Source organism: Salvelinus alpinus, chromosome 14 (genome assembly GCF_045679555.1).
Source record: "Salvelinus alpinus chromosome 14, SLU_Salpinus.1, whole genome shotgun sequence".
Taxonomy (NCBI): Eukaryota; Metazoa; Chordata; class Actinopteri; order Salmoniformes; family Salmonidae; genus Salvelinus; species Salvelinus alpinus.
In genome coordinates, this window is record NC_092099.1 from 46,279,449 (window position 1) to 46,292,945 (window position 13,497).

Here is a 13,497-nt window from a genome sequence, read left to right on the forward strand (position 1 = left end):
TCAATCAATTTATACCCATTCATCAGTTTACTTTATCCGGTGTGCCAACATGGACAAGAGTACTTCCATTGACAAGTATAACCTCACCGCAACTCTGAGGCTGTAATAGGATGACCATCTCATATGCATATTAGTCTGGTATGTTCTCATACCTGGTCATGACCCTCTGTGACCTGGTTCCTAACCCGGGTGTCCAGGTCATGGTAAGTGCTCTCTGAGTCCTCCTTCAGGTAGTAGATGAGCCGAGAGGGGTAGGTGATCGCATGCTCAGCCTCACCGTGACTTGTGTTGTCTGTGGCGGCTGCTGCAGTTGCCACTCGCTCCAACAATAATGGTTCTGCGTCCCTCTCCACCACCTCATTCTCTCCTCCTTGAGAAAGTGCAGAAGAGGAAATACCCCTCACCACCACACGAGCATGTGACAGTCAGCCGGGCACTCTGCATAGCCCCCACATAAGGAAGCCTGTCAATCATAATCTAATCATGTAAAACATTGCTGCTACTGCAGGAAGTGCTCATGACTTCCCCATTCCTCCTGGATACAGAGGAGAGAGAGTGAAGTACATATTGCTGCTACTGCAGGAAGTGCTCATGACTTCCCCATTCCTCCTGGATACAGAGGAGAGTGAAGTACATATTGCTGCTACTGCAGGAAGTGCTCATGACTTCCCCATTCCTCCTGGATACAGAGGAGAGAGAGTGAAGTACATATTGCTGCTACTGCAGGAAGTGCTCATGACTTCCCCATTCCTCCTGGATACAGAGGAGAGAGAGTGAAGTACATATTTCTGCTACTGCAGGAAGTGCTCATGACTTCCCCATTCCTCCTGGATACAGAGGAGAGAGAGTGAAGTACATATTGCTGCTACTGCAGGAAGTGCTCATGACTTCCCCATTCCTCCTGGATACAGAGGAGAGTGAAGTACATATTGCTGTATACTGTTGTAAAGTACATATTGCTGTATACTGTTGTAAAGTACATATTGCTGTATACTGTTGTAAAGTACATATTGCTGTATACTGTTGTGTATTCAGACCATATGACTATAGCAGGGTGTGACAGTAAACTATGACATCACATTTTCAAAATCTACCTAAAAAATTATACCTGGGGATTCCCTTAAAACTGCTATGCTTACAATGAACTACACAATTATAAAAACTGTAATGTGAACCTCCATGACATAAATCTCTAGTTGACTTCATCAAAAAGAAACAGATTAATTGAATATGACAGACTGGGTAGACTACTTTATGTTTTGTTGAATATTATTCTACTAATAGCACAGTTCAATTCATAATAAAATATTATTCTACTATTGGAAATAGCACCGTTCAATTCATAATATAAAATTATTCTACTATTGGAAATAGCACAGTTCAATTCTTAATTTAAGCGCCTTGATAAGGTCAATGCTGGGAAATAATGTCTCAAAGATCAGCAGTTTATAAAGGTGTTTATAATATTACAAATATTACTAATAATGTCGTGGAAATATTCAGTCAATAATATTTCTCAAATACCGGAGCCTGTGAGTTCAAATAGACTTTTATTACAATATAATAAAAGCCGAGCTGGTTCATGAAAACAACTGCCTTTTCAACCTCGGCACACACTCATTTGTCCTCCTTAAGTCACACTCATAGTAACTCCTCTTCATGACTCATCCCCTCTGGCATTTAGTCACCATTATCTTATTGCCTTGCACTGGTTTTAGTTTGGTTTCACATCAGGGCATGGAACCATTAGAGCCATAGCACTGGTACAAAAATAAACAGACATGTCATCCTGCTAACTCCTCCGAATTGAACACTCATGTTCTGGAAAAGTCCCAATAGGCGTAACCATAGCAACGTTTAGATATTAGGCCATAGCACTGGTACAGAAATAAAAAGTAATGTCCCCTCCCTAGACAGGTGCATGTCTAATGGTGTCTAATGACCCAGAGCACATATAGAGTGCACTATTCTGTCTGGCTCCTCTGAAATGAGCACACATGTTCTGGAAAATACCCAATAATAACTGGACAAAATGGTAGGCCTAGAGTTAAAAGGAGTTAATGTCAAACATTCCTCACAGGGTTAATTTATATATATTTCATGTTCATAACCTGAACAAAAAGATACTGAGCCCACTCTCTCAACGTCACTTATAAAGACTTGTCCTCCGGACCAGACACTTCCGTCCCAAATTAGAAACAGCATAGCGAGGAAAATCAATCATATCTATCAGATAATGACACAAAGGAGCATGCAAGTTATTAGATGAACCTGATACCGTTCTGACCGGGCTAAGAACATGCAAGTAGGCTACATACCGATTGATGCTATGGATGAATGGAGCCCGGATGCAAGGATGCTCACGAGCAAATTTGCTAGAAATATCAAATGCATGATTCATATTTGATATTTTAAAATATATGTATATCAACACGTCAACGCAGTAATTATCTTCCGGCCCGTTATAGCGGGGGAGATGTCGTTTACGGGAAATTTTTCATGTATCCAGTCAGTAGGGGAGACGACTCCTGCAGCATCGGGCGCCGGGGCGAATGGAAAGCGATGGCCAGCTACTCGAAATCAACGAGCAGACTCCTATGCTGCATCCGCTCAAGTGCGGTGTTTTTACAATTCAATATAAATCCACGTTTTGCCCGCGCGCACATAGCACAGGCTCGTGCACGAGCTTTAAAAGTACAAGCAAGTGCTTTTTCACAGGGAAGATATCCCCGCATCCCGCATCCCAGAGATCATCTGCTTGCACTGCTTCCCATCCCTACTACTGCATTAATGTATTGTAGTGTATAATGTCATGTCTATCCTGATTCCCACTGTATTTTACACAGTTAAAATAAATAGTGAGCAGTTTTGTGATATGGTGGGTAGTATAATGTGTATTGCCTATGTATTTTACAGACTGATTATTAGCATTTTACTGTATTCTGCTCCACAGTGCCTATCTCTGTCTAATCTCACAGTGATAAACATCATAACAGTTGAAGAGCTATTTTGATGGGAATTATTTGTATTGTTTTTGTCGATCATCGTGGCCTTCCCTTAAACAGGGTAAGAGTGTTCATTAAAATGCAGCCAAATTAGTGGGATTTTGTTGACTGACTAAAGTCTAGACTAAATGGATTACGATCTGTCTTGGGATACAGATTCCCACACAGAAGGCAGTATTTCAATCATGTTTTTAAGACAGCGCCCAGCAAGTCCAGTTCAAATAATGTATGGATCCAACAATTTCACACACACACACACACACACACACACACACACACACACACACACACACACACACACACACACACATACACACACACACTATCATGAGGCGGCAGGTAGTCTAGCGGGTAAGAGCTTTTTTAGACCAATAACCGAAAGGTCGCTGGTTTGAATCCTAACCCGTCGATGTGCCATTGAGCAAGGCACTTAACCCTAGTTGCTCTGGATAAGAGTGTCTGCTAAATTACTAAAATGTAAATGTTCCTGCAGGATCTGACAGCTCCTCACTCAGGGCTAAATGGGTCTGCAGTGGAATGGTCGCTGAGCAGAGATAAGAGAAAAGCCTGTTTTGTTATCTCACGACGCAAGAGGGGGGGTAATACGTGAGCAGTGCTCCACCTAAAGGACATCGTTTGGAGATTTAATTTGCACCAACGGATTTTTTTAACTTCATCAATCAATCAAACAACAACTTTGGAATGCTGAGGATTTTCATTTCGTAACTTATACTTGACATCAAATCTAAAATCTGCACAAGATGATAAGGAGTGATTGTAAAACATCCAAATAATGCAATATCTGTATTCGTGATGACCAGGGTTACTTACAGGACTCTTTTTAAACATTTGTTTTTGATTTAGACTGATTTAGACTCGGTATATTGAGCTGCTCCTGTACGATGTGCTACACTACAGTAAATCATGTTGGTTGGTTAGATTGTATAGATGTTCCATTGTAGGCTGGTGCTTAGAACTTCTGAGATTTGATTGCCAGTGGTCAACCAGTCGGAAATCCGTCCTGAACTATTCTATAAATCATGCGATCTTTTTTTGACAGACTACAAGTATACCGATTGTACAATCTTACACAAAGCATTCCTTTACCCCCAGTACTTCTCATTCTTATACAGCGCAAGTGATGCGTCAGTGGACGCGCCTACTGAACGACAACACACCTCCTCCAATATGTATTACGGCGTAACGGGTTTATGCACAGCACAGACTAACGAAGATACCCGAACAGGAACAATACCCCAACTCCAGTGATAAAATAGGGATGGAGATTGGAATTTCAATTAAACATATCACCGAATGAGACAAATGGTAAAGTATTGGCAGTTGCTATAGCCTAACTACGTTTACGCCGTTGAACTTCTGAAAGTTTTTATTTTGGGTGATTCCGACTCCGAGAGGATTGGCAGGACATAGGAACTTTCAGCGACTGGAAGGTATGTATATATATAAGCTACTGTATAAGTAGACTAGGCTTTCGTGGCTGTTGGATAACGCATAGGAAAATGGACAGCATCCGCAAAATATCAGATATAGTTTTTTTCTGATCAATCAGTCTTATCTGTATTTTATAGAATACGCCCAGCCCACGCATGTCTATGTTAGTATTAGTTTCATAGCTCACATACTCTATCATGTGGCAAATTATTTTAAAACAAAATCATTTTTTATTTGGCCTGCAGTTAAATGGAAGATTATGTTGTACGGGTTTTTAAGTGTTTCTCCTGTTGTCGTCAGTTTATATCTGACTATAGACCCTCAAGGCCTAAATTAGAGGAACTGAGACTGAAGAGACGTGTTGTCCACATTTGTGTAGGTTGGAGGTTTCCTGTGTTTAAAGGTCACAAGTTTGTTAATGCCCAGAAGAAACAGACAAGCAGGATGATTTCCTGATTTTGTGTGTGTGTGTGTGTGTGTGTGTGTGTGTGTGTGTGTGTGTGTGTGTGTGTGTGTGTGTGTGTGTGTGTGTGTGTGTAGGGTGTGGGCACTCCACATCTGCTCTTTTTCTAGTTGGCTTACTAATGATGACACTCTCTTCCAGGATAAGGACCAACCCAGCTGTATTTTACAATCTCCGTTTTAAAACAACTGGAGGAACTGTGACCGGGATAATTACAAGGACATTTGTGTCAAAGAAGTGCAAGGGGCATTCAGGTGAAGAACCTATGATATCAAAACATTATGGGCTATTATGACAAAACAGAAAATCTGGTAACATATATTAAGTTCTTATACTCGTGCGGTTACACAGTAATTAACTGTTAAAATGAGTAATTATTGTTTCTAAACTACACCAGTACAAGAGCAACTTGTAAAGTTTTACTGAAAAATCCACACATTGAAAGGATGTATCTTATCATTGCTTTCTCATTCTTGCAGGACCTCTGCTTACAAATGGTAGGTAGTGTTGCAGCAATGGAAGAATCCATGGACGACTATGACAATTACACCTACGATTATCTGGAGTATGGAGACTTGGAAGAAGAAAAAGTCAGAGATGGATACTCCCAAAAGGAGGCTATACACATCATATCAGTAGTCATGTATAGTATTTCATTTGTGCTCGGTGTCACTGGCAATGGAATAGTCATATGGGTGATGACATTTAAAAGCAAACGGACAGTGAACAGTGTATGGTTGCTGAACATGGCTATAGCAGATTTTGTGTTTGTGCTCTTTTTACCCTTCTCTATCGACTACGTTCTTCGAGACTTCCACTGGTCCTTTGGGCTGGTCATGTGTAAGCTAAACTCGTTTGTGTCTGTGATGAACATGTATGCCAGTGTGCTCTTTCTCACAGTGCTCAGTCTAGACAGGTATGTCTCATTGATTCACCTTAGCTGGTCTCAGAGGTGTCGCAGTGTATGGCGAGCCTGGATGGTATGTGGCTGTGTGTGGGGGGTGTCTGCTCTACTGAGCCTCCCTACCCTGATATTCCGTGACACTGTGAGTTACCGTGACCGGGTGATGTGCTTCAACAACTTTAATGTCCAGGATAGACATACAGCTGCTGTGAGACACATTACGTTGGTGGTCATCCGTGCTGCAGTGGGATTCCTACTGCCCTTCAGTGCCGTCTGTGTGACTGGAATTCTCCTGGCAATCAAAGTCCACCAGTCGGACGATTCTGTGTGCCTGTCTAGCTTTTCTAAGACAGTTTCAGCTGTCATTCTGGCCTTCTTTTTGTGCTGGGCACCATTCCATACCTTTAGTTTAATGGAGCTTTCCTTAAACTCATCACTGTACCTACATGCTGTTCTGAAGACAGGCTTTCCTCTTGCTACTAGCTTAGCCTATTTCAACAGCTGCGTCAACCCCTTCATCTACATGCTGGTGGGTAAGAAGGTTCGCCAGCTCCTGAAACGCTCGTGTCTGGACATCACAAAGAGTACTCTGCGGGAGCTCAACCAGTCCATCTCTGCAACTGAATCAGTGCCTATAGCAGACATAAGACCTCCATACATCAGTTCACCACAGGATCCCACAGAATCATCAACGGTTTGATTATACTGACCTAATCACACAGTTACCTATAGCAGAAACCATCAGAAACTGCCCTTTGATCTAATCCCACAGTTACCTATAGCAGAAACCATCAGAAACTGCCCTTTGACCTAATCCCACAGTTACCTATAGCAGAAACCATCAGAAACTGCCCTTTGACCTAATCCCACAGTTACCTATAGCAGAAACCAGCAGAAACTGCCATTTGACCTAAAAGAGCCAGCCTGACCATTATTTTAGTCCAAATGTGACTTATTTTATATTTTACTTCAGTGTAACATTTGTGCTAGTTGTTTGAGTTGGATACTTCCAAGTAGCAATTACTTTGAGTGCCAACGTCTGTTTGAGTGCCCTCATAGGAAAACTTGAGTAAAGACGTGCGCTAAAAGTATAACTTGCACAGGGGAAAAGAGGCAACTTTAATGATTTTAAAAAGAAGTATCTGATCCTATTTACCCCGAAGACAAATAGGAAAGGAGGCCACCCTTCCCCACTTTCTCTGGAACAGGCTGTCTCTGGAACAGGCTGTCTCTGGAACAGGCTGTCTCTGGAACAGGCTGTCTCTGGAACAGACTGTCTCTGGAACAGGCTGTCTCTGGAACAGGCTGTCTCTGGAACAGGCTGTCTCTGGAACAGGCTGTCTCTGGAACAGACTGTCTCTGGAACAGGCTGTCTCTGGAACAGGCTGTCTCAGGAACAGGCTGTCTCTGGAACAGGGATGATTAGAAGCAGATCTACCATTTTCATAAACACTTTGTATTTAGATTTCGGTCATCAAACAAATCCAAGTTTAACCCTGACGGCAATTTAGTCCTTCTCTTTCTTATTACGTTGAAACATTTGCCATTACAAGTTGATTTGCTGTTGTAGTGTACTCTGTTATTATATGGCTGCTGTACACATGAGACAAATTCTATTAGGTCGTTCTTTATATTTTCTAATTATATTAAGCGTATAAATTAATCTCAATGTTTACATGACATTTTCCAATAGTGTTCACATTTTTTGTGGGAATTTGAAATATATGAGGGAAATTTGGCATGCAATTGATTTGTTAATTGTAATATACTTGAGTCAAAGGAATAAAGAATGAATCCAATCCGTTCTCTGTGGGTTTTAATGTGTATTCCTTCTGTGTTATACAGACGCAGTGCCAGAGGTGCCGCTATATAGAGTGGTGCTCAATCTAACAGGACCAACGGTATATTGCCTGTAACCTCAATTATGGTCACAATACCTTGTAGATGGAATGAAAATACTACACACATAGTTGATGAAAGCAGGAAACACCAGACCTGAATACCTAACACGTATTCACGTATAGCTAGAGAGTGTTGCCGCTCTCCAGTCTCACAGATGTGCATTTCCAATAAAGGCGTTTCGCTGTACTTGTGCACGTGACAATAAAACTTGAAACAGTACATCACTTAGTCCTAACTGCTGGCTTCCTGAAGTTCAGTCCTGTCACGGGTGTCGTCGTCTGATGAGGAAGAATCGGACCAAAGCGCAGCGTGGTAAGTGTTCATGACTTTTATTGTACTGAACACTGAAACAAAAATAACAAAGTGAATAACGAAACCGAAACAGTCCTGTCAGGTGCAGAAAACACTAAACAGAAAATAACTACCCACAAAACACAGGTGGGAAAATGCTACCTAAGTATGGTTCCCAATCAGAGACAACGATAGACAGCTGTCCCTGATTGAGAACCATACCCGGCCAAAACAAAGAAATACAAAACATAGAAAAAAGAACATAGAATGCCCACCCAAATCACACCCTGACCAAACCAATAAACTGAAATGTTTATTGTTGAGTAGTTGTGTTTAATTAAAAATACTAACATGTTTATTGTTGAGTAGCTGTGTTCACTATTGGTAGATAATGGATTCATGGAGATATGGCAATTTATTGATTAGATAGCAGTGTTGGGGAGTAGTAAGCTACATGTACACTACCGTTCCAAAGTTTGGGGTCAGTTAGAATGTCATTGTTTTCCATGAAAACATACATGAAATGAGTTGCAAAATGAATAGGAAATATAGTCCAGACGTTGACAAGGTTATACAGTTGAAGTCGGAAGTTTACATACACGTTAGCAAAATACATTTAAACTCTGTTTTTCACAAATCCTGACATTTAATCCCAGTAAAAATTCCCTCTCTTAAGTCAGTTAGGATCACCACTTTATTTTAAGAATGTGAAATGTCAGAATAATAGTAGAGAGAATTATTTATTTCAGCTTCTATTTCTTTCATCACATTCCCAGTGGGTCAGAAGTTTACATACACTCAATTAGTATTTGGTAGCATTGCCTTTAAATTATTTAACTTGGGTCAAACGTTTTAGGTAGCCTTCCACAAGCTTCCCACAATAAGTTGGATGAATTTTGGCCCATTCCTCCTGACAGAGCTGGTGTAACTGAGTCAGGTTTGTAGGCCTTGCTCACACACACTTTTTCAGTACTGCTCACACATTTTCTATGGGATTGAGGTCAGGGCTTTGTGATGGCCACTCCAATACCTTGACTTTGTTGTCCTTAAGCCATTTTGCCACAACTTTGGAAGTATGCTTGGGGTCAGTATCCATTTGGAAGACTCATTTGCGACCAAGCTTTAACTTCCAGACGGATGTCTTGAGATGTTGCTTCAATATATCCACATAATTTTCCACCTCATGATGCCATCTATTTTGTGAAGTGCACCAGTCCCTCCTGCAGCAAAGCACCCCCACAACATGATGCTGCCACCCTCGTGCTTCACGGTTGCGTTGGTGTTCTTTGGCTTGCAAGCCTCCTCCAAACATAACGATGGTCATTATGGCCAAACAGTTCTATTTTTGTTTCATCAGACCAGAGGACATTTCTCCAAAAAGTACAATCTTTGTCCCCATGTGCAGTTGCAAACCATAGTCTGGCTTTTTTTATGGCGGTTTTGGAGCAGTGGCTTCTTCCTTGCTGAGCGGCCTTTCAGGTTATGTCGATATAGGACTCATTTTACTGTGGATATAGATACTTTTGTATCCGTTTCCTCCAGCATCTTCACAAGGTCCTTTGCTGTTGTTCTGGGATTGATTTTCACTTTTGCACCACACAGCAAAAATCTCTAGGAGACAGAACGCGTCTCCTTCCTGAGCGGTATGGCGGCTGCGTGGTCCCATGGTGTTTATACTTTTGTTTGTACCGATGAACGTGGTACCTTCAGGCGTTTGGAAATTGCTCCCAAGGATGAACCAGACTTGTGGAGGTCTACAATTTTTTTTCTGAGGTCTTGGCTGATTTCTTTTGATTTTTCCATGATGTCAAGCAAAGAGGCCCTGAAGGTAGGCCTTGAAATACATCCACAGGTACACCTCCAATTGACTCAAATTATGTCAATTAGCCTATCATAAGCTTCTAAAGCCATGACATCCTTTTCTGGAATTTTCCAAGCTGTTTAAAGGCACAGTCAATTTAGTGTATGTAAACTTCTGACCCACTGGAATTGTGATACAGTGAATTATAAATGAAATAATCTGTCTGTAAACAATTGTTGGAAAAATGACTTGTGTCATGCACAAAGTAGATGTCCTAACCGACTTGCCAAAACTATAGTTTGTTAACAAGAAATTTGTGGAGTGGTTGAAAAACGAGTTTTAATGACTCCAACCTAAGTGTATATATACTTCCGACTTCAACTGTAAATCATGATTTTTAATTGAAATAACAATTGTGTCCTTCAAACTTTGCTTTCATCAAAGAATCCTCAATTTGCAGGAATTACAGCCTTGTAGACCTTTGGCATTCTAGTTGTCAATTTGTTGAGGTAATCTGAAGAGATTTCACCCCATGGTTCCTGAAGCACCTCCCACAAGTTGGATTGGCTTGATGTGCGCTTCTTACGTACCATACGGTCACTTTTCAATCATCTCACGAATGTTCTTCTTTGTAATCCGAACACCTAAAACTTACATTTTTTATATTTTTTATAGGACAGACGAAACTTAGATTCGTCTGTCCATAACACCTCATTCCAATCGTCCTCTGTCCAGTGTCTGTGTTCTTTTGCCCATCTTAATCTTTTCTTTTTATTGGCCAGTCTGAGATATGGCTTTTTCTTTGCAACTCTGCCTCGAAGGCCAGCATCCCGGAGTCACCTCTTCACTGTTGCTGAGACTGGTGCTTTACGGATACTATTTAATGAAGCTGCCGGTTGAGGACTTGTGAGACATCTGTTTCTCAAACTAGACAATCTAATGTACTTGTCCTCTTGCTCAGTTGTGCACAGGGGCCTCCTACTCCTCTTTTTATTCTGGTTAGAGACAGTTTGCGCTGTTCTGTGAAGGGAGTAGTACACAGCGCTGTACGAGATCTTCAGTTTCTTGGCAATTTCTCGCATGGAATAGCCTTCATTTCTCAGAACTTGAACAGACTGACGAGTTTCAGAAGAAAGGTCTTTGTTTTTGCTTTTCTTTCAAAAACAAGGATATTTCTAAGTGACCCCAAACTTTTGAACTGTAGTGTAGTTCAAGTAGTATTCTTTTCAAAAAATCTTTATTTAACTAGACAAGTCAGTTAAGAACAAATTCAAATTTACAATGACGGCCTAATTTTACAGTAGCTCGCTTGGTGGAAGTTGAACTAAATACAAATCTAGGTAGTCTTTTCAGTTGTTAATTCCTTTTTTTACACCAGGTAGTGGTGTAAATATCTATTGGAACTACAAGCAAAAACTGTTTGTGCAAAAATAAAATATGGGTGAAGTAGGCAACAATTTCCTTTCCTTTTTGCATCAGAACTGCTTGAATTTCCAGATTGAGTTAACATATGACCCTAAAGGGCACTATTCTTGCGATTTGTAGTCCGAAATTTCAGATTTATATATGCAAATTATTCAGGAAGTAGTTTGGATGTAAATGAACTACTTTTTCAAAGTAACTTTAGTAACTTCTTCCAGTGAAAAGTAATTGGTATCTTGGTAAACTATATTTTCAGAGTAGCTTTCCTAACACTGTTAGATAGCAACATTATGTGCTACATTAGGGTACATTATATGGGGACTACCAAATAGTGACGCAGCTGAATAGTGAAAGTACGCAGTCAGTGGTGATCGTTGAGGTGCCACTACCGAGGCTGGAGTGACACAGGGGCAAGGTAAGGACTCGCTATGACAGCTCTCGTGTGTACATTGAATCTCAAACGTATAAGAGGAATGCGATATTTGAAGATGTTTTAAAACCATCAGAATTGTATATAGTACCGGCACCATAAAGTTTGATGGGTGTAAAAATATGTATTGGTTGGCTACGTTAGCTAACTTGTTCGCGTAGTCTAGCCAAGGTGGTCATGGCTAAAAATGATGCATTGCAAGCTCTTGTTATTTTTGTATAATATATACGCAACTACGTGGCTTCCGTAGGCAAGTGATTCATGTGTTTTTAGCTAACTATTTACACAATATTTGTATTCCTGCCTAAACTAGGGAGACATAACGTTAGATACCAAACACAGATGCTTGCTAGTTAGGGGTAATTTGTTATCCTATAAAGGAAACTAAAGCTAGCCAGCTAGCTATCTTTATACAGTAATGTCAGGTGATGCTGCTTGCCAACATGGGAGTGATTGCATTTTGTAAGTGGCAACTTTGTTGATGAAACCAGCTTTTTACTTATTCGCTTAGCTAGCTGAGCATTATAATATCGTTCAGCATCATTTTGCTTCTCTCAGGAGTGGCTCACTCTACAGGGGGCGTGGCAGGCACCAACAGTGACCGAGGTAAAGTCAGTTTCAGGTTGGATATTCGCCTGTAGTTTTCCTTACGTCCACCAACAGCAGTTATGGACCATCAACATAGTGACAAATCTAATTGTTCAAATTTCAATAGCTCTTTAACCATTACTTCTAAAACTTTCAAAACTGGTTGTAGCTAACCCGATGGCATAGACACGCATTGCACACACTTTTTTTTTTGTCGATTTACATCTAGCACTATTTTAAGTTTATTTATTTACATTTTTGAATTTCAATAGCTCTTTTGTCATGTGACCTACTGACTCCAAACAAAGTTCAGAATGTCCACTCAGCGTGCCTACATATTGCACAGCCTTTTAGTTTGTCAATTTTCATCTCACACAATTTTACATGAATTTTCAATGTTTTTTAATGTTTATATTTCAATAGCTCTTTTGTCATGTGACCTACTGACCTCAAACAAGGTTCAGAATGTCCACTGACTACCCTTATATATTGCACACCCTTTAGTTTGTCCATTTTCATCTCACTTGATTTTACATTAATTTAGTAAACATTCTAATTTCAATAGCTCCTTGGTCATGTGACCTACTGACTTCAAACAAGGTTCAGAATGTCCACTCAGTGGGCCTACACATTGCATACCCTTTAGTTTGTCCATTTACATCTCACACGTTTTTACATTAATATTTCAAACTTTCGAATTTCAATAGCTCCTTGGTCATGTGACCTACTGACTTCAAACAAGGTTCAGAATGTCCACCGACTACCCTTATACATTGCACACCCTTTTGTTTGTCCATTTTCATCTCACACGATTTGACATTAATTTGCCTGCTCTGCCCCCTGAAGGACAGTGTCACTCACACACCTATTCAATTGGGCCTTCTCCCTGGGGCCGTCCTGACCTCAAGGCAGCAATGAAGTCGCAGCAATGAAGAACGCGAAGGGTGGGAGAATTCTGGCAGGGGGGAGATTTTGTGCTGAAAATCTCCCCCCTATTTTCGGCACATCTCCCCCCCGTCCTGCCACCAGCAAGATGCTGCCCTACCCATGTCGCCCGTACCTAAATCCGCTACTGATTTTGTATTAGTCTAGAAATACATCTCTTTGTCAAAATTCGTCATCTCCCATGTCTTATTCGACTAGTATTTTTGAAAGTGTAAGGATAATAATCACAATTTCCCTAGAATAACAAGTGCTCTTTTTAGATTTTTTTATGAACATTTCTTCAATCAAACGTTT

At 40.6% G+C, this 13,497-nt stretch overlaps 3 protein-coding genes across 11 annotated transcripts in view; 2 read left to right on the forward strand and 1 right to left on the reverse strand.

Annotated features, from left to right (window-relative positions):
- LOC139538980 (disintegrin and metalloproteinase domain-containing protein 23-like) overlaps positions 1-2,742 on the reverse strand; it is a 49,150-nt gene extending 46,408 nt beyond the window's left edge. The window contains exons 1-2 of one of the 2 annotated variants that reach the window (XR_011667839.1): positions 2,319-2,742; positions 153-370 (exon numbers count right to left, since the gene is read on the reverse strand). Coding sequence is in view for 1 of the 2 variants with exons in the window: in XM_071341603.1 (XP_071197704.1) it covers positions 153-370; positions 2,319-2,394 (294 nt within the window). In the remaining variant the exon portion in view is untranslated. The remainder of the gene's footprint in view (positions 1-152; positions 371-2,318) is intronic. The other variant, XM_071341603.1, reaches the window with a different exon arrangement.
- Positions 2,743-4,201: 1,459 nt separating this feature from the next.
- LOC139538971 (chemerin-like receptor 2) lies at positions 4,202-7,623 on the forward strand. Its single transcript, XM_071341575.1, has 3 exons — positions 4,202-4,456; positions 5,062-5,174; positions 5,400-7,623. Exon 3 carries the CDS (start codon positions 5,415-5,417, stop codon positions 6,522-6,524), a length of 1,110 nt encoding a protein of 369 aa, XP_071197676.1. The 5' UTR covers positions 4,202-4,456; positions 5,062-5,174; positions 5,400-5,414; the 3' UTR covers positions 6,525-7,623.
- A 3,839-nt stretch (positions 7,624-11,462) lies between these two features.
- LOC139538972 (INO80 complex subunit D-like) overlaps positions 11,463-13,497 on the forward strand; it is a 34,580-nt gene continuing 32,545 nt past the window's right edge. For 7 of the 8 annotated variants that reach the window (XM_071341578.1, XM_071341579.1, XM_071341582.1 and 4 more), the window contains exon 1: positions 11,463-11,655. The gene's annotated coding sequence lies outside the window, so the exon portion shown is untranslated. Of the gene's footprint in view, positions 11,656-12,228; positions 12,277-13,497 lie in introns of all 8 variants that reach the window. The other variant, XM_071341577.1, reaches the window with a different exon arrangement.